At 41.7% G+C, this 21,657-nt stretch overlaps 1 protein-coding gene across 1 annotated transcript in view; it reads left to right on the top strand.

Moving 5' to 3' along the window:
• Positions 1–21,657, top strand: part of MKNK2 (MAPK interacting serine/threonine kinase 2) — a 140,717-nt gene that overhangs the window by 90,336 nt on the left and 28,724 nt on the right. The window contains exon 8 of the mRNA XM_089687446.1: positions 1,915–2,019. Coding sequence (XP_089543572.1) covers positions 1,915–2,019 — 105 coding nt within the window. The remainder of the gene's footprint in view (positions 1–1,914; positions 2,020–21,657) is intronic.

The raw sequence follows: 21,657 nt of genomic DNA, 5'->3' as shown, positions 1-21,657 counted from the left end.
CCTAAACGTGCATTAAGTACCTGGCTTTAGGTGCTTTTTTTTTTTTTATAAGCTGTTTTTTCCTGCCATGAGTAAAAGGCATTCAGAGGAGAAATTTAAATGCCTAGTGAGCATGAGGCCTTAATCTGGCCTCTACCTCTTCCTGTTGCCATACTGTTGGCTGTTTCTGAGCATTCTCCTACTACACTTTCACCTCTATCTCTTATTTGGACCTTCTTAAGGATCCTTGGTGATCTCACTTTTGCTTACTTCTGAGCATGCTTGTTCAGATATGACAGCTAATTGATTCCCTGGATTACAAAATGTATCTTCGATCTGTTTCACCCGAGAGTATCTTATCCTGGACACTTGTGTCTATATTTTTGTTAGATATGAGTTTGCACCGATCTGCAACACGTTTACTATGTATGTGGTCTGATGGGTCCACCTACTATTTGTCCTCCTTTGTGTATTTTTTGTTTTTCTTGTGTTCTATTGGGACCCTTTTGATCTTTTGTTTGTTCCTGATAGTTCACTATTCACTTTAAATGGCTCTAATATTATGGTCATTTATTCTTACTCTGCAACTTACCAGTTGGGCTCTAGTTGTTGTGTGCCTGCTCCACTAATGCTTGCTTTACCTCCAACTCACAGCTAGGTTATGGTTGAATAAGGAAAATAGTTGCCTTTAAATGCAATATTAAATCTTGAAATGCTAGAAAGCTAAATGAAGGAGCTGTCTTCGACCACTTTTCTCAACACAAACTACTCATAATCTGCCAGCAGTAATCCCATTGAACCACTGAAACATCTAAGTACCGCAGTAGGAGAACATTTTAATTCAACTTTCACTCGCTTTACTCTTTCTAACTTTCACTCACTTTACTCTCTCCTACTTACTTTCACTCCATTTACTTTCTCTTATCATTTAAATGGACGGAAATATACATTTTCATACATTTTGTAATATTTTTATATTAGAGTGTGTCATAGCTTCTATTCTTTTCTTATTTCTTGAATGTTACCTCTTCCTCTTTTCGTGGTGTGCGTTATTTTAACACTGTTATCCCTTTTTCTTGGTGGGATCTGTTGCTGCTGGCATGATGATCTTGCTGGGTAAACTTTACGATTAACTAGGTCTGCTGAATCTGTGGCTAATGTCACTGCAGAGCATACCTGTGCTACTCATCATACACTTATTATACACTGTTGAGAAATGATCTGGCTCTGACACAGCTGAACATGTTCAAACTATGCATTCTGTACCTATGGAGACCAAGGGCATCTTGGATCACTCCCCTACTGGAGTAATCAGGCAACTAAGTGTGAGACCACCTTGGACCAATGTAAGCATGCATATGCCATTCCTGTGGAACCGCTGTGAAAGTGGAGAATCCTTGTAGAAGTCTCCATTAGTAAAGTGTTTGCCACTGTCCTGTGATGAGCAGGTGCATGGCTGCATAGTAACCACAGGAGGTCATCTGCTTGTCATGGGTGCCGTTTACAGAACAATTAGCATTTTTCCCAATGACTGCATTCCCTAAATGGCCAAGGTGACTTTTTTATTATAATTTCTGCACATTGGCTTGTTGCTGCAGTTAGGATGGTTATTACCATTTTACTCACTGCTTACTGCTGCGTTTCAGTGTGTAAAGGGGTTTAGCCACTAGATGGAGTTGTGTATCTGGTTTGCCTAATGCCCATTCACCTCAAGGCAGGGCTTATATGCAGAGGTGGGTGGGATGCTGGGTCTGTTAAAACTAATGTAGATAAAGGATTTTATGTGGAGTGTAAAAGTACAATTTTACAGAATTTCAAGGTACAGAAAGTTTTCACAGTTGGGAGAGGCTTTAACGAATTCAGGAAACCTTGGTCTGGATATAACCAATGAGTTTGAGTACCTTAATACAGTACTGCTGTTTTGCTTTTTTACAGGGTCTATACTAAATCACATTCACCAAAGGAGACATTTCAATGAAAGGGAAGCCAGTTTTGTTGTGAGAGATATTGCTGAAGCCTTGAACTACTTGCATAACAAAGGTATTTTCTAGAAACTGTTAGTATTGTTTTTTTCCTTCATTTTTATCTCTGTGTCAACAATGTAATATAGTTTGTTTTGTACAGCAAGCAATAAAAATAATACAACCCCTTTTTAGATTGGTATGTATTGTGCAAAAATATGTACAAGACGTCTCAGTTGCCAATGGCTTATCAATTTGTGAATTTAAAGCACTATTAAACCTAAAAGCAAAACGTGTTATATTGCAGCTTACCAATACTTAGATGTGGGGGCTGCATTAATTTTCCTTTATAAGCTTTCTTTCTTCTATTTATATCTGGGTATTCAGCCAGCAAGTCTGTTGTTTTTCAAAAGAAACAAGCTCATTTGCAGATGTATCAGTTTATAGGGATGAGACAAACTATTCAACAATGGTAGGGGTGCTTATTATGATCAGCTTTTAATTATTCATGGGAAAACCTTTATCCCAAAATGAAAAAAACTGCTGTAACTGCTTAGAAAGTGTGAGCTGGAATATGGCTTCAATTTTTTTATTGTTTAAATACATCTAGCTAGTACATTTTAACACTTCCCTCCCTCCTGCCCAGACAGACAATACTGCTGTTTCCCCTGTGCTCATTCATCCAGAGTTGGGACACTCTAATACAGGAGGCATATTACTCACCAGATCACCAGGTGAAAAAAGAGAGGGAAAGCCTAAAAAAAAAACAAAAACAAACTAATGCAGCCACAACATCTAATAATTAGTAAGGTGCAAAATATTACATCTTTTGTTTTTAGGTTTAATGGTAAGTTGGAGAAGATATTCTATTTCATAGCTAACAAAGAAAGTACTTTTAATCCCAAACTTTATATAATTTATAAATAGGTTAAAATGTAAGGGTCCCAACACCTTGGGGTATACCACTAATAGCATTAGACCATTCAGATTATGAATCATCAATCACTACTCTCTGAATACAGTCTTTTAGCCAGTTTTCTATTAATTTACAAACTGAATTATCTAAGCCTATACACTTGAAAGCGATTATACACCTCTGACGTGAGAGATAAACAAAGCATATCCTTGTATAGTGTGTACATGTTTCAACACAGAGCATAAACTGTCAGTTCTGTCTGCTTCTTTGTTCCTTTGCTATCTGCACAAGTCACTTCTGACAAGTTTCCCTGACACCAAGAGGTAAAAAGGTGATGGGAGGGACCTCCAGCACATCCCGTGATTGAAAGCCACAGCTTTATTCCTGTGTGCTCTGTGAAGGGGGGTGTTTCCCTTCCCTCCAATCAGCCCCCAGTTCTACTCACTGAGTGTAACTTCAGCTTCCCGCCCTCTACCTTCAGTAAGCTCAGACAAGCTGTATAAATTCTGCAATTTGAATGGCTGTAGAGAAGAGAAGGCCTCAGATAAACAGGTACAACATATGTAGAATGATTTGATTTATCTCTGAGTATTACATGAGGGTAGGCATTTCAATTGGTATATTGTGTGAACAACCTGCTGTTCTAAAAATAAATTAACTTGAATGTGTCTCCAAACACATCATGGATAGTGACTTGTGACAGTGTGTGAAAAAAAAAATATATTTTTTTAACACATTTTTTTCTTTTTGTGCTACTTTTTTTTTTACATAGATTCATCAGAGTAGTTCAGCGTCACCACACTTACACTTTACTGCCTACTCTTGGGGAGGGTTGATCGGGGATTTTTTTTTTTTTTTTGCTTATAACAGTGATGATAACTGTTATAAGCAATAGTTGTAACTGTCATGAATGGCTTTCATGCTGTGATTGACTACAGCTAATCTCATGTGATAGCTGTGGGCCAATCACAGCATCACAACAGTAAGCAAGCTGTCATGAACGGAAGCCATTCATTACACTTTTGCTTAGGTGTAATCATGTGATCGCTATGATTGGTCACCGAGCACTGTGTCCAATGCCTTGCCAGTGCGCATGTGTAGGTACGTCGCAGTGCCTGCAGCTGCTGCCTGCTCACAGCAAATGTACTGTGGGCGAGCAACAACTGGTAAAAGTACAAACTGACCAAAAATACAGACAATGTGCAGAAATTTTGAAATGTATTTATTTTTAGAGCGGCATGCATTAAACACAATATTTATTAAACACACTAAAGCCTCGTGCGCACGATCAAAAAATCGTATGAAAAATACCGCTGTCAATGTGAACGTACAATATATGTTAGTACACAGTTTTCAAGAGCTGATCACAACAGTTCATCCAAAATTATCAGAAGGGACAAACATGAAAAATGTTCTCGTACGATACTAGATCATATGTTTTTTTTGTTTTAATTAGTATGGTTTTCATCCGAAAATACAATACAAATCCATTACATCACTTCCAAAATTCTGTTCTGTCGTACAAGAATTTTCATTGTTGAGTAACCTTAGTTTTCAGTATGCAAACAAAAACGGACAATCATTTGTCTGTTATTCTGATCATGTGTACGAGGCTTTTGTGTGCTTGCAGCTTTTATTGTTCTTGATGTGCAAACATTTCATCTATATTTCACTGGGTAAATATAAGGGTTTACAGCCATTTTAACGTACCCATTAGCTATGTGTGAGGAACTGTGTCAAACGCTCTCACAAAGTCCTATTATACTTTATCCCCAGCCACTCCTTTTGTCTACAGTTTTGCTTACTTTCTCATAAAAAGAAAGCAGATTTGTTTGACAATTTCTGACTATTGCTAACAATGTGGTTTTGTAGCAAAAATTCTACTATGGTGTTTTATCAAACTCTCAAGTATCTTCCCAACTATAGAAGTTAAACTAACAAATGTGTAGATACTTCGTAAAGTCTTTGATCCCTCTTTTATTAGGTGTCACATTGGCCTTTCACCAATCTAATGGTACCAAGTCAGCCATTATGGAAACAATGGCTTCAAAATAACAAAGCTATTTGAGGACATGTGGGTCTATTCCATCTGTTCGTGCTGCATGCTCAGGCCTGACCTTTTTAATGTTAATACATTTGAAGAATTTTGGGGGGGGGGGTTGTCCTACTTTCATTTGCAGCTTGTCATTTGTTTTGAAATTTTGTAGCCTTGATTTCATGGTTACATATTTTATTATATTCATTGTAAATTTTAAGTGATGGTAGTGTAGCCCTGTTTTGGGGGGGGTTATGTGAAATGGCCCACACCAAACAGGCTATGGCGCTAACCTGTATATGAGTAGGCAATCCTGAGCCTTCGCTATATGGAAGAGGGGGGTTGTGATAACACAAATGGCAGTGCCTCCACCTAGAATAGGGATCCTGCAATTGAGGAGACTCACCCCTTTCTAGGAATGTAACAGGTAGACAACTTAAAGTAACTATACATAGCAGTATTAATGCACCCAGCTTATATTTCTAACATGAAAACATGTCACCACACCTGTATGAGAATAATGCAAAGTTTACAATAAACAGCCACATAAAACAGGATGCATAAGAATAACATTCAGGAATTACAATTTACCATAAATTGGGAGGTTGCAATTATACCCGGGTATATGTGCATGTGGTATACAGAATACCTCCAACCATGGGTTATAGCGCAGTCCGGTTGCAAGGGCCCCTGGAGAGGTGAGAGTCAATAAGATGCACGCTTCCACTTCAGATGCTGCGATGGCGTCCAAGTAACACGTTCTATGCGGATGATTGCACTGCTTCTCTGACGATCAGCGATGCATCACCTAAAAGGATAAAATGCCCTATCTCTCCTTACTATTAGTCCCTATCCCTAAACTGGGCTGTCACCGCAACCGGGCCTTTATCTGTCTAAGTGGCCGTCGGATGCCTAACCTACCTCTAGCCTAATCTATCCAACACTCCCTATGCTAATCCTAGCTAAAGGGAGATCCAGACCAATAAGGGTGCTATGGCTTTGAGCAAAGAGGCTGCAAAGATACACTGCAATTAACAGAAAGTTCACCTGACAGTCTTATGCAGGTGAAAACACTGATATATATATATATATATATATATATATATATATATATTGAAATATAACAGAAGCAGACCTAATCTGCTTCAGTAACAACTAGATAGATAGCAGCCTTGTTAATCTGGATCAATACTCACAGAATCACCATACAGTTCTCCCCAGATACACAGCACATGGCAGGCTGGCACCCTCTGCCTGATACTTCCTGGAAAAACAAACTATATAACATCCTGGGGTTTCTTGACCTCCTTGCAGGGGCAGGAAGCACACCTAGGGACTTGTCTGTAATGGGACCTCTATGGTAGTGGCTGTATATGAATGTAAACAAACCACAACTAGTGTATAAAATAACAGTTCCCTACAGTAGTAATCCTTCATGTTTATATATTTTAAATAGCTTTTTCTTATTGTTTATACCTTTTTTAACTTTGGGTGTGAGCCACATACATTTTACTTTTAGTCTTTACATTTTTGTTCATGGGGAAATATTTTGCAGTGTGTTTGCATTCAGTTGATTTGAAACATTCCCTTTTTTGTGCTGTGGTCTTTGAAATCATGTTATAGTCTCTGCTACCCAGATGTTATTTTATATGAACATTATTAATAAACTCTGCATATTTTGAGATCACCAGGTCCAGCAAAGCATCGTTCTTCATTGGGGCTTCTAAAAAACTATAACACAAAATTGTCTTACAATGCCTTTATACATTTCCACCCTTTTACTTTTTCAGCAGTGTCATTGCTTCAGTCACTTTCAGGGTAGTTAAAATCTCCCATTATTAACTCTGTCCCAGCCTACACGTTTTTTTTGTTGTTGTTGTGCAAGGAGCTGAGTCAGTGTCTGTATTTAACTTTGCTGTTGGAATGTACATAATTTTAAAAAAATGATTTAAATCGGATTTTCCAGATGTTTAGAAGGGTAATAAAAAAAGAAACTGTTTTTCAGTACTGTTAACTTTAGCCTTGATAATAGCTGCCACACAGAATAGCAGTTATTCTACAAGTTTTGAACAGCATTTTGGTGTCCGTGCAGCACATGCAAATATACATGCATTGAACAATCACTCAAAATTTGGGCTCTTAGGTGAATGGTTCCTTATTTAGATGGTGTATCATTTTCATCCCACATGATGTCTAAATTTGATGGCCCAGCATAATTAATGTTCTTTAGCTCTATGATTTGCAATGAATAAAGTGGTATGAATGATTACTATTCCACAATTGTATCTTGAGGTTAACTCTTCTACAGTAACAATTGATTTGTAGCTGTGAATTGAGATAGCTGATGTTTAAGTGCTAGCATCCCTCTCCCATGTAAACCGCATTGGGGAGAATTCAGTAAAGCTGCTGCGCCGCGCTACTTTTCTGGCGTAAATCCCTCTTGTTAATATATTGCTCCAAATTTATGAAGCATTTGCATCACTGTTGGTTCCGACAGCGACTTGTGCACCAAATTCAGATAGTTTTAAAATGAGCCAATTTTATATTCTAGAGCAAATTCAGAATAAATTACCAGCAGTTTGTATCTCATGAAAGTGGAGCTAATTGTCTTAATTAGACAAATTTTGGTGTACGGAGAGAAACTGGTGCAGACAGATTTTGTTGAAGTAAGTATACACAAAACCCAAGCGCACAGGAATAACTCCAAGGCTTACACCCAGGTGATAGATTGCTGCTGTGCATAGGTAAAATAAACCAAAATCTGAAAAAAACAAAACAGCGCAAATCAACACCCTTCCTCAATCAATAATTTAAACACCTTAAAGTGAAAAAATCAATAAAGGTGCCCTCAAAACATATTAATGTTCAAATCAATAAAAAAATATATATAAGAAAAAGTCCTTTCTCCCCAAACAAATGATGAAAGAAAAAATCAAATGTCCAAACCGAGATAGTGCTTCCACCAATCACCAGTGAAAAAAAACAATATCAGCTGCACTCACCAGATGAAGGTGAGTAATACACCTTTTAGGATGTATAGCGATCCTAAGCCCCCTCTAAGCCTTCAGGACTCCTTTCCACCATGTAGAACTTGGGGTATTTCTTCCACTCGCTCCTGCCTTATCCTCTCACCAAACTCCACAGCAGTGCAAGGGAGAGAAATGTATAATAGTGTAATACTGCTAATAACTGATGTAATGTTAAAAAAATATTACAAGGCCACTCACATTTATCAAATGAATAAAAAGCATCATTTTATTGCCTCCATAGGCTCACATAAATTCCACTGCTTCCACACCTCATTGCAGAGACCTCACAGCCTGGTTCAGCAAGGGATGACAGGATACAAATCCAAACAACAGTCAAAATGGCCGCTTGGAACGCACATCTCGGCGTGCGTTCCACTCACCAGAAGTGACACAGGACGGCAGACCGGAAGTGCGTCGATGCGTTTCGCGTTCTCAACACCCACCTCCAGTCTAAAGCCGTTTAAATAGCAATACAAGGTCCCTCCTCTTCTCTCCTATAGGTCAATACAGCCCAAGAGGTAAATTTAACTAGCTGTCATCCTTTGCTCCCACCACGTGAGATTCCTTCACAAAAACAAATAGCTCTGATACCTATCCAATCGTTAGCTCACCACAAAAACTTTATTCATATCTAGAGCTAACCATATCATATCCCTAAGCTCCTTATAAGATATGAGACATACAATAAACAAAAAAAAACATAAAAATAAAATTAACAAATCATTGATTCTATATCTATATCAAAAGAATATAAAAGAGGAAAATCAAGAATAAAAAATATACATATGGATCGAACACATAATATATGTAATATATATCATTTTGTATGTGTGTGTGTATATATAAATAATCCGAGAAAACAAACATATAAAAAATGAAAATAAAAATAAATATAAAAATAAAATTAAAAAAAATGAAAATAAAAATAAAAAATAAAATATAATAATAAAAACTAATAATATAATGAAAAATAAAAATTATGTTATGTTTCTTCCATATATATACACATACATACCCATAACAATTGCATTCGGATAAAGCTACCAATTAGACAAAAAACAGTTGATGTCAATTTCTGCGTTTAACTCTTTTGGGATCAATGTCCCCATCTGTCCCCATACAAATTGGTTGAGAAAATTATCAAGAAATATTGGCCAATTTTGAAGGGGGATGAGGTCCTTAGTAATTTGCTACATGGAAAACCTATGTTCATCTATAGTGGATAGCAAAGTAGTGCAGCGCTACATAACCTCAGTAATAACAACAAAAAGATGTAAGTAACACAAGTCACACTATAATTGTCCCACGTATATACATAAAATATAGTGACTTAAATAAGTGTTCATTACACGGAACAAATCATAGTATAAGTGGCCCCAATCACTCCCACTCTATGATGTGATAGGTGAATATTATTAAATAGGTGGATTCAAAAAGTTCATAAAGATAATCTCTTCGTCTTTATGAACTTTTTGAATCCACCTATGATATTTAATAATATTCACCTATCACATCATAGAGTGGGAGTGATTGGGGCCTCTTATACTATGATTTGTTCTGTGTTATGAACACTTATTTAAGTCACTATATTTTATGTATATACGTGGGACAATTATAGTGTGACATGTGTTACTTACATCTTTTTGTTGGTATTACTGAGGTTATGTAGCGCTGCACTACTTTGCTATACACTATTTATCATCTACTGTTGGGGACCAGTCTGAGTGCTAGCAGCTTGTATTTTGAGATACTCCATTAAGCGCAGGAGGATAATATACACATTATGTTCATCTATAGGAAACCACCAACATTAAGAACTAGATTAGTCAAAAATGTCCCTGATGCACCTAGGAAAGTGGTGACTTTCCTTGATAGGGTAGGTTTCTTTAAGTGTAGGAGGTGTATAGCGTGTAGGAACCTTAAAGGTGATAACAAAAGATATGATAGTTTCAGATCATGTGCTAATGACTCATCATATAAAATCAGGAAGTTCATTTCGTGTGATAGTTCCCATGTCACCTATATGCTGGAGTGTGGATATGGTTAAAAGTATCTCTCAAAATGAAACAAAATGGATCTACCAGATGGGGATATTGATCCCAAAAGGGTTAAACGCAGAAATTGACATCAACTGTTTTTTGTCTAATTGGTAGCTTTATCCATGTGAAATTGTTATATGTTATGGGTATGTTTACAGGTGAAACTCGAAAAATTAGAATATCGTGCAAAAGTTCATTAATTTCAGTAATGCAACTTAAAAGGTGAAACTAATATATGAAATAGACTTATTACATGCAAAGCAAGATAGTTCAAGCCGTGATTTGTCATAATTGTGATGATTATGGCTTACAGCTCATGAAAACCCCAAATCCACAATCTCAGAAAATTAGAATATTGTGAAAAGGTGCAATATTCTCAGCTCAAAGTGTCCCACTCTAATCAGCTAATTAAGCCATAACACCTGCAAAGGGTTCCTGAGCCTTTAAATGGTCTCTCAATCTGGTTTAGTAGGAATCACAATCATGGGAAAGACTACTGACCTGACAGTTGTGCAGAAAACCATCATTGACACCCTCCATAAGGAGGGAAAGCCTCAAAAGGTAATTGCAAAAGAAGTTGGATGTTCCCAATGTGCTGTATCAAAGCACATTAATAGAAAGTTATGTGGAAGGGAAAAGTGTGGAAGAAAAAGGTGCAAAAGCAGCAGGGATGACCGCAGCCTGGAGAGGTTTGTCAGGAAAAGGCCATTCAAAAGTGTTGGGGACTTCCACAAGGAGTGGACTGAGGCTGGAGTCAGTGCATCAATAGCCACCACACACAGACGGATCCTGGACATGGGCTTCAAATGTTGTATTCCTCTTGTCAAGCTGCTCCTGATCAACAAACAATGTCAGAAGCGTCTTACCTGGGCTAAAGAAAAACAGACCTGGTCTGTTGCTCAGTGGTCCAAAGTCCTCTTTTCTGATGAGAGCAACTTTTGCATCTCATTTGGAAACCAAGGACCCATAGTATGGAGGAAGAATGTAGAGGCACACACTGCAAGATGCTTGAAGTCCAGTGTGAAGTTTCCACAGTCTGTGTTGATTTGGGGAGCCATGTCATCTGCTGGTGTTGGTCCACTGTGCTTCATTAAGTCCAGGGTCAACGCAGCCGTCTACCAGGAGATTTTGGAGCACTTCATGCTTCCTTCCTCAGACGAGCTTTATGGGGATGCTGACTTCATTTTCCAGCAGGACTTGGCACCTGCCCTGTTAAGGACCAACCGGCGGTAGCCTCTAGCGCTCCACAGACCAGAATTTCCCAGGGCGCGGAATCTAAGTCCCGACCTGCTTGTTCACCAGGGCCCCTGATGGGGATGGATTTGGAGCAAGCCGAGACCAGGTTGCGACCCCTGGGTGCAACCAGCTGTGGTAGAGACACCTGTCGGTGGTACGTAGCAGGTGAGAGTCTGATGTGAGGAGGCAGAGGAAGCGAGGTCAGACAGGCCAGGTCGGTAACAGCGGGGCAGGTCGGTACAAACGGCGGGCAGAAGAATAAATGGGTCACGGTCCAGGTTCGGCAACAGGAGATCAGAGGCTCAGGAGTAGGCAGTAGAATGGTCAGGCAAGCCAGGGGTCAGAGCAGGAGAAGTCAACAAATCAGGGTCAGGCAGGGTCGGCAGCACAGCAATCTCACAGGATACAGGAAAGACCATACGGCAACTAAGCACTGTCAGAGCCTGTTCAAATAGGGCGCCCTGCGCTCCTATTGGTGCCAGGCGTGCATCTGCCACCGCTAGTGCGCATGCGCGGGCGCCGTTGCTATCGAGGGCGCCCAGGTCCTAGTGCCCGCACGCTAGTGCGCCTCGGCATACTGTGCATGTGCAGACTCGTGCGCCGCAATCCAGCCCGAGATCCCTGACATTGCCCCCCCCCCCCCATGGGCAGCCTCCGGATGCCCAACCTTTTCCTCCTTTGAGGCTGGTTGTGAAGAAATTCTTGAATCAACCGAGGAGCATGGACATTTTGAGCAGGTTCCCATGAGTTCTCTTCCGGCCCATAGCCCTTCCACTTGATGAGATACTATGTTTGCCCACCCCTCCTCCTGTGGTCAGTAATAGCTTCTACCTCGAATTCCTCCTCCCCATCGATGTCTATGGCCTCTGGGGGTCTAGATCTATGATCTGCAATAGGATCTGGTACAGCGGGTTTCAACAGAGACACATGAAAAACAGGGTGAATTTTGAAAGACTTGGGAAGTGCCAGCTTATATGCAACCTCATTGATCTTACGCTCTACCCGGAAGGGGCCCACGAATTTGGGTGCCAATTTTCTTGATGGGCATGCCAGTTTCAGATTGGTTGTCGCCAACCACACCTGGTCCCCTGGATGTATAACCAATTCCCCTGTCCTTTTATCAAACCCCCTCTTACTATCCTCCTGGGCCTTCGCCATGGTTTCCTGTAACAACTTGTTATTGGTTGTAAAGAAATTCAGGGTCTCTTGAGCCGCTGGGACTGAGTTCTCCGGGACCAAATCAGGCAGAAAGGAGGGATGGAAGCCATAGTTGGCGAAGAATGGGGATTGCTTAGTGGCAGAGTGGCATGCATTATTGTAAGCAAATTCTGCTAGGGGCAAAAGTGCCAGCCATTTACCTTGAAGGAACGATGTATAACACCTAAGGTACTGTTCTAGTATTTGGTTGGTTCGCTCAGTCTGTCCGTTTGTTTGCGGGTGATATGCTGAGGAGAATGATAGTTTGATTTCCAACCCTTCGCACAAAGCCCTCCAAAACCTTGAAGTGAACTGGACACCCTGATCAGAAACGATATTTTTCGGCACTCCATGCAGTCTTACAATCTCTTTGATAAACACTTGTGCTGTTTCCGAAGCAGATGGTGTACCTTTCAATGGAAGGAAGTGAGCCATCTTGGAAAGCCGGTCCACCACCACAAAGATCGCAGTATGGTTTTGTGATGGCGGTAGTTCCACAACAAAATCCATTGCGATCATGCTCCAGGGTCTGTCAGGCACCGGCAATGGTCGCAGCAGGCCCCAAGCCTTGTCCCTGATGGGCTTATTCCTGCTGCAGACGGCACAGGACTTGACGTATGTTTCGCAATCCTTGGCCATGCTTGGCCACCAAAACATGCGTCGGACCAAGTCGAAGGTTTTGTGTACCCCAAAGTGGCCTGCTAATGCGTGGTCATGGCAATAGCCCAAGACCAGAGCTCGAGTCTCGTTAGGTACCAGGATCTGCTCCCCTCTCTACAAGAGACCTTCTTTGCTCTGTAATGAGACTCCAGGTGGTCTAGGAGCCCCTGTGGAAGCAGCCTGTAATCTAGATAGGAGCTCGGACTGTAGTAACAAGAAGCTACCTGCCGGCAGAATGGTATCAGGTTTGGCCGTTTCTTTAGGGTCTTCAAACATCCGGGAGAGGGCGTCAGGCTTAGTATTCTTAGACCCAGGTCGATAAGTGATATGCAGAGTAAATCTCGAGAAAAATAACGCCCATCTGGCCTGACGCAGCCTGAGGCGTTTTGCTGTCCTTAGGTATTCCAGATTTATATGGTCGGTGTAGACCAGGATGGGATGCAAGGCTCCTTCCAACAGGTATCTCCATTCCTCTAATTCCGTCTGTATTGCTAGCAACTCCCGATCCCCGATATCATAATTTCTTTCTGATGGGGAGAGTTTTCTAGAAAAGAAAGCTACTGGGTGCATCAGCTCCTTTACTCCTACCCTTTGAGACAGAATCGCTCCTACTGCATTTTCCGATGCATCTACCTCCAGAATGTAGGGCAGTGAAGCGTCAGGATGACTTAAAATGGGAGCTGCCGTGAATAGCGTTTTCGAAGATTCAAAGGCGGCCTGTGCCTCGGGTGTCCACTGGGAGCGTAACCCCATCCTGGTAAGTTGAGTGATGGGAGTTACCAGGCCCGAGAAATTCTTAGTGAATTTTCTGTAAAAATTGGCAAAGCAGACATCTTTTGAGGGTCCATAGCAACTCCATTGGTTGAAATGATTAACCCCAGAAAAGGAATACTGCGCTGCTTATAGCTACATTTCTCAGCTTTAGCATACAGCCCGTGCTTGCGCAGTCGCTCCAGTACACTACAGACGTGGCCCCTATGTGTCTCCAGGGACGAGGAAAAAATCAGGATGTCATCCAAATACATAATCACATAGATATCCAGGATATCTCTAAAAATGTCGTTCACAAAATGTTGGAATGTGGCTGGTGCGTTACATAGACCGAATGGCATAACTAGGTACTCAAAGTGCCCGAACCAAGTGCGAAAAGCTGTCTTCCACTCATCCCCCTCCCGTATGCGAACCAGATTATAGGCTCCCCTGAGGTCTAGTTTAGTAAAATTAGAGGCCGTCTTTAGCCTCTGAAATAGTTCATGGACTAAGGGAAGGGGATACCGATTCTTTACGGTGACTTTATTCAGGTCCCTATAATCCACACAGGGTCTCGGGGACTGGTCTTTCTTCTCTACAGAAAAGATTCCAGCCCTGGGCCGGTGAAGTGGAAGGGCGAATAAATCCCTTCCGCAGACTGTCATCAATGTACTTCTGTAATGCACCCAACTCGTGTTCCGATAGCGGGAATATTCGGCCAAAGGGAATCTCAGATCCCGGGAGAAGGTCAATGGGACAGTCATAAGCCCGGTGCGGAGGGAGAATATCTGCACCTCATGGGCTGAAAACGTCAAGGAAATGGTGGTAGGCAGGAGGCACAGTCTGTGCTAAGTCTGTATCCGTGTTCACACACAACAGGGTTGGGGGGCCTAGTGATGGCTTTAGGAGGCAGTGCTCCTGGCAGTATAGTGAACGAAACTGAGCAGACCCAGTTTTCCAGTCAATTTGGGGATCATGAGCTCGTAGCCAGGGGAGCCCCAAAATTACTGGAAATAAAGGGGACGCAATGGCGTCCAAGCGGAGGAGTTCCTGGTGGTGGCCTGCCACTATGGTGCATATAGGAGGGGTCTCACGATCTACCAACCCTGATTTAATTCGGGAACCATCAGCCAGGAAGATGTTCAGGCCTCACTCCTTGGACAGTAACGGAATCTGTTGTTGAGCTGCAAAGCTAAGGTCTACAAAGCAGCTACAGGCCCCTGAGTCAATAATGGCCGTCACTTGTACGGTTCTTCCTGGGAGCTGAAAAGAGATTGATACGGCTACATGAGTAGGGTCATCTACGCAGATCGGAGACATAGCAAAAATGGAAGAGTACTTACAGAGCTTCTCTGGACAGGAGCGCACCATGTGACCCGCTGCTCCGCAGTAGAGACATAGATTTTTCATTCGGCGTCTTTGGCGTTCTTCAGCCGTGAGAGAAGGCCGCATCAGCCCAAGCTGCATGGGCTCCGTTCCGTCAGCTGATTCAGGACTCAGGTTACTGACCGCAGGATGTGGTGGAATCAGTACCCGTGGCAGCATCCATGTTGGTCTTGACCCCTGACTGGACCTTTCCTGCCTTCGTTCCCGTGATCTACGGTCAATCTGGATAGCCAGGGTGATTAGATTTTCCAAGGAATCAGGTACCCCTACTCTTGCCAATTCATCTTTAAGGGGTTTGGACAATCCTAGGCAGAACTGATGGCGCAGGGCAGCATCATTCCACTGCGTATCTCCGCACCAGCGCCTGAATTCAGAGGCGTAATCTTCTGCTGCCCGACGTCCCTGCTGCAGAGAGTGTAGGGCTGCTTCGGCCGAAGCAGTTCGCTGTGGTTCATCATATAGCTGTGCCATCGCTTTGAAGAATTCTGTCACAGAGTTCACGTGCGGATGGCGAGCCTCTAATAGACGATGTGCCCAGGCCTGGATATTACGAATCCTACCTTCACAGATTCAGAAGCAAACGTCCGAGGTTGGAGGTCAAAATAGAGCTGGCAGGAATTCTGGAAGGCCCTAAATTTCCCTCTATCCCCATTGAAACGCTTGGGCATTGGTAATCGAGGTTCAGGCTGGGGAATGGTGAACACGGCTCCAGTGGAGGGTTCGGCAGGACCCCTAGTAGGAGGGGAACTGACCGGGTCTGATGCCATGACAGTAGGTGCGGCTAGGGCCTGGACACATCCCTCCAAGTGCTTGTATCCTTCCTCTAACAACTTGGGTAAGCGCCGCCAGATGTTGACACATCTCTTCCCAGGGAGAGGGTCCTCCTCCAGACTCCGTCATGGCCGTATGGTTCTGTTAAGGACCGACCGGCGGTAGCCTCTAGCGCTCCACAGACCAGAATTCCCCAGGGCGCAGAATCTAAGTCCCGACCTGCTTGTTCACCAGGGCCCCTGATGGTGGGGATGGACTTGGAGCAAGCCGAGACCAGGTTGCGGCCCCTGGGTGCAACCAGCTGTGGTAGAGACACCTGTCGGTGGTACGTAGCAGGTGAGAGTCTGATGTGAGGAGGCAGAGTAAGTGAGGTCAGACAGGCCAGGTCAGTAACAGCGGGGCAGGTCGGTATAAACGGATCACGGTCCAGGTTCGGCAACAGGAGATCAGAGGCGCAGGAGTAGGCAGTAGAATGGTCAGGCAAGCCAGGGGTCAGAGCAGGAGAAGTCAACAAATCAGGGTCAGGCAGGGTCGGCAGCAAAGCAATCTCACAGGATACAGGAAAGACCATACAGCAACTAAGCACTGTCAGAGCCTGGTTCAAATAGGGCACCCTGCGCTCCTATTGGTGCCAGGCGCGCGTCCACGATTGCTAGTGCGCATGCGCGGTTGCCGTCTCGGGCACCCAGGTCCTAGTGCCCGCATGCTAGTGCGCCTCGGCATACTGCGCATGTGCAGACTCGCGCGTTGCGTTCCAGCCCGAGATCCCGGACATGCCCACACTGCCAAAAGCACCAAAACCTGGTTCAATGACCGTGGGATTACTGTGCTTGATCGGCGAGCAAACTCGCCTGACCTGGACCCCATAGAGAACCTATGGGGCACTGCCAAGAGAAAGATGAGAGACCGAACAATGCAGAAGAGCTGAAGGCCGCTATTGAAGCATCCTGGTCTTCCATAACACCTCAGCAGTGCCACAGGCTGATAGCTTCCATGCCACGCCACACTGAGGCAGTAATTGCTGCAAAAGGGGCCCAAACCAAGTACTGAGTCCATATGCATGCTTATACTTTTCAGAGGTCCCATATTGTTCTATGTACAATCCTTGTTTTATTGATTGCATGCAATATTCTAATTTTCTGAGACTGTGGATTTGGGGTTTTTATGAGCTGTAAGCCATAATCATCATAATTATGACAAATCACAGCTTGAACTATCTTGCTTTGCATGTAATGAGTCTATCTCATATATTAGTTTCACCTTTTAAGTTGCATTACTGAAATAAATGAACTTTTGTATGATATTCTAATTTTTCGAGTTTCACCTGTGTATATATATGGAAGAAACATAACGTAATTTTTATTTTTATTTTTCATTATATTATTAGTTTTTATTATTATATTTCATTTTTTATTTTTATTTATTTTTATATTTATTTTTTATTTTTATTTTTTATATTTATTTTTCATATGTTTGTTTTCTCGGATTATTTATATATACACACACATACAAAATGATATATATTACATATATTATGTGTTCTATCGATATGTAGTTTTTTTTATTCTTGATTTTCCTCTTTTATATTCTTTTGATATATATATATATATATATATATATAGAATCAATGATTTGTTAATTTTTATTTTTATGGTGTTTTTTTGTTTATTGTATGTCTCAGATCTTATAAGGAGCTTAGGGATGTGATATGGTTAGCTCTAGATATGAATAAAGATTTTGTGGTGAGCTAACGATTGGATAGGTATCAGAGCTATTTGTTTTTGTGAAGGAATCTCACGTGGTGGGAGCAAAGGATGACAGCTAGGAGAGAGGAGGAGGGACCTTGTATTGCTATTTAAGCGGCTTTAGACTGGAGGTGGGTGTCTTGAGAACGCCCTGTGGGTGGGGCGAAACGCATGGACACACATCCGGTCTGCCGTCCTGTGTCACTTCCGGTGAGTGGAACGCACGCCGAGCGGTGTGTTCCAAGCGGCCATTTTGACTGTTGTTTGGATTTGTATCCTGTCATCCCTTGCTGAACCAGGCTGTGAGGTCTCTGCAATGAGGTGTGGAAGCAGTGGAATTTATGTGAGCCTATGGAGGCAATAAAATGATGCTTTTTATTCATTTGATAAATGTGAGTGGCCTGGTAATATTTTTTTAACATTACATCAGTTATTAGCAGTATTACACTATTGTACATTTCTCTCCCTTGCACTGCTGTGGAGTTTGGTGAGAGGATAAGGCAGGAGCGAGTGGAAGAAATACCCCAAGTTCTACATGGTGGAAAGGAGTCCTGAAGGCTTAGAGGGGGCTTAGGACATCCTAAAAGGTGTATTACTCACCTTCATCTGGTGAGTGCGGCTGATATTGTTTCTTTTCACTGGTGATTGGTGGAAGCACTATCTTGGTTTGGACATTTGATTTTTTCATCATTTCTTTCATCATTTGTTTGGGGAGAAAGGACTTTTTCTTATGTATATTTTTTTATTGATTTGGACATTAATATGTTTTGAGGGCACCTTTATTGATTTTTTCACTTTAAGGTGTTTAAATTATTGATTGAGGAAGGGTGCTGATTTGCGCTGTTTTGTTTTTTTCAGATTTTGCTAAAGTGTCTCCCATGCATTGTAAAAGTGGTGCAGCATGCACCAAATTCAAGTAGAAGTAGACAGGTACATGAATTTGGCATATGCTGCACCACTTTTAGAACACATACAGTTGTGTTCAAAATAATAGCAGTCAGACATCACTAACCTGATCAATCACTGTTTTTGGTAGAAATGATATTTCTTCATGGCAAATAATTTACTAGCAGGTGTAGTAGAGTAATAGAATTCCAACAGACCCAACAGTCATGACATGCATGCTGCTGATTCTGTGTAATTGAATCACTAATTGAAAGGGGCATGTTCAAAATAATAGCAGTGTGGAGTTCTATTAGTGAGGTCATTCATTCTTTGAAAAACAGGTGGCAGTTATTGCCCTTATTTAAGGAAGGAAGGCAGCAAATGTTGTACATGCTGGTTACAGTGCATTTCTCTCTGAAATTCTGAGGAAATAGGGTCGTTCCAGACATTGTTCAGAAGAACAGCGTACCTTGATTAAAAAGTTGATTGGAGAGGGGAAAACATATAAAGAAGTGCAGAAAATGATAGGCTGCTAGCTAAAATGATCGCAAATGCTTTAACATGGCAACCGAAACCTGAAAGACGTGGAAGAAAGCGAAAAACTACCATTCGAATGGATAGAAGAATAGCCAAAATGGCAAGGACTCGGCCAACAATCAGCTCCAGGAAGATCAAAGAAGGTCTAAAGTTACCTGTGAGTACTGTTACAATTAGAAGACGCCTATGTGAAGCCAATCTATCTGCAAGAAGCCCCCGCAAAGTCCCACTGTTGAAAAAAAGACATGTGCTGAAGAGGTTACAATTTGCCAAAGAGCACATTGACTGGCCTAAAGAGAAATGGCGCAACATTTTGTGGACTGATGAAAATGAGATTGTTCTTTTTGGGTCTAGTGGCCAGAGACAGTTTGTCAGACGACCCCCAAACACTGAATTCAAGCCACAGTACACTGTGAAGACAGTGAAGCATGGTTGCGCAAGCATCATGATATGGGGATGTTTCTCATACTATGGTTTTGGGCCTATTTATCGCATACCAGGGATCATGGATCAGTTTGAATACATCAGAATACTTGAAGAGGTCATGCTGCCTTATGCTGAAGAGGAAATGCCCTTGAAATGGGTGTTCCAACAAGACAACGACCCCAAACACACCAGTAAACGTGCAACATCTTGGTTCCAGACCAACAAGATTGACGTTATGGAATGGCTAGCCCAATCCCCGGATCTTAATCCAATAGAAAACTTGTGGGGTGACATCAAAAATGCAGTTTCTGAGGCAAAACCAAGAAATAGAGAAGAACTGTGGAATGTAGTCCAATCATCCTGGGCTGGAATACCTGTTCACAGGTGCCAGAAGTTGGTTGACTCCATGCAACACAGATGTACAGCAGTTCTCAGAAACAGTGCTTATACAACTAAATATTAATTAAGTGATTCAAAGGAAAGCAAAATCTTCAAACATTTTTCAGTTTATATAGTGAATGTTTGAGTTTGTAAAGAAGAATACAAACACTGCTATTTTTTTGAACAGTCTAATATTCAATTTTCTTCAATTTTTTTAGAGGAACACAAATTTGATATATTTTTCTTCATGATTTGGAATAGAATGTGTAGTGTTCCCAATGCATTTGTGTGTATGGAAATAAAAGCTATTAGAAGGATTTTGAGCTTTATTCACTTTTTTCAACACATTGCTATTATTTTGAACACAACTGTATGAGAGAAAATTTAGCAAAATCTGTCTGTGCCAATCTTTATGAATTCCAGGGTGTTGTTTTTTGTGTTCTAGTCCTTTCAAATAAAGATTGCCACCTAAACAGAAGAAGAAATGAATATCACTGCTGCTGTCCTGGTGGCAGTGATCATATCTTTTTCAAAGGGCAGGCTTCAAGTCAGTTTCCAGTAATTTGCTCACGTTCAATGCAAGTCCTGGTATACCTACTGTTCTAGGGTGTCAGTGCTACGCCTCCATATATACAGTGCCATGAGTGTTGACACCCTAGGACAAATAAAGGGGGAAAACAAAACAAAAAAAAACTAATGCTGTCACTGCAATACATGAATTTTATGTTCTTTGCTTTAGATACCTTTGTGTTTCAGGAGGGGATAAAAAGAAATTGTAGTTGAAGTTCAATGAACATTGAAGTAGATAGATAGATTAATAGACAAAAGAAACCATAAGTGAGCAGGCAAAACGCATTTCTTTTCTTTCTTATGGGATTCATATTCAGCTGTAAGCCATAACAGAATTCCACAGTCCTAAAACAAAACATGGCAACAAGTAAACAAATGAAATGACCCCTGTTCAAAAGTCTACATACCCTTTATTTTTAATACTGTGTATTGCCCCTTTAGCATCAATGACAGTGTGCAGTCTTTTGTAATACTTGTCTATGAGGCTACAAATTTATGGTGGTATAGCTGCCAATTTGCCTTGGCAAAATGCCTCCAGGTCATGCGAAGTCTTTGGTCGTCTTGCATGAACCACATGTTAGATCCCCCCAGAGTGGCTTGATGATATTAAGGTCAGGAGACTGATGGCCACTCCAGAACCTTCACCTTTTTCTCCTTTAACCACTGGAGGATCAACTTGACCTTGTGCTTAGGGTCATTGTCATGCTGGAAAGGCCAAGAGCGTCCCATGTGCAGCTTTCATGCAGAAGAATGCAAATTGTCTGCCAGTATTTTCTGATAACATGCTACATTCATCTTGCCATCAATTTTCACAAAATTCCTCATGCCTTTAGAGCTCACACACCCCTTGAAACATCAGTGAACCACCGACATGCTTCCCAGTGGGGATGGTATTCTTGTTGCTATAGGCCTTGTTGCCTCCACTCTAAACATACTGCTTATGGTTGTGACCATAAAGCTCTATTTTGGTCTCGTCACTGCAGATTACAGTGTGCCAGAAGCTATGAGGCATATCAAGGGGCCTCATTGGGCATATTGTAACTGGGCTTTTTTTGTGGCATTGATGCAGTAAAGGCTTCTTTCTGGCAACTCGACCATGCAGCAAATTTTTGTTCAAGTATCATCTTATTGTGCTCTTTGAGACAACCACATCG

Source organism: Staurois parvus, unplaced genomic scaffold (assembly GCF_062004578.1).
Source record: "Staurois parvus isolate SC_StPar_1 unplaced genomic scaffold, SC_StPar_1.0 ptg000425l, whole genome shotgun sequence".
NCBI classification, from domain to species: domain Eukaryota; kingdom Metazoa; phylum Chordata; class Amphibia; order Anura; family Ranidae; genus Staurois; species Staurois parvus.
The sequence above is the reverse complement of the archived record's forward strand: the minus strand, read 5'-3'. Positions and strand labels throughout refer to the sequence as shown.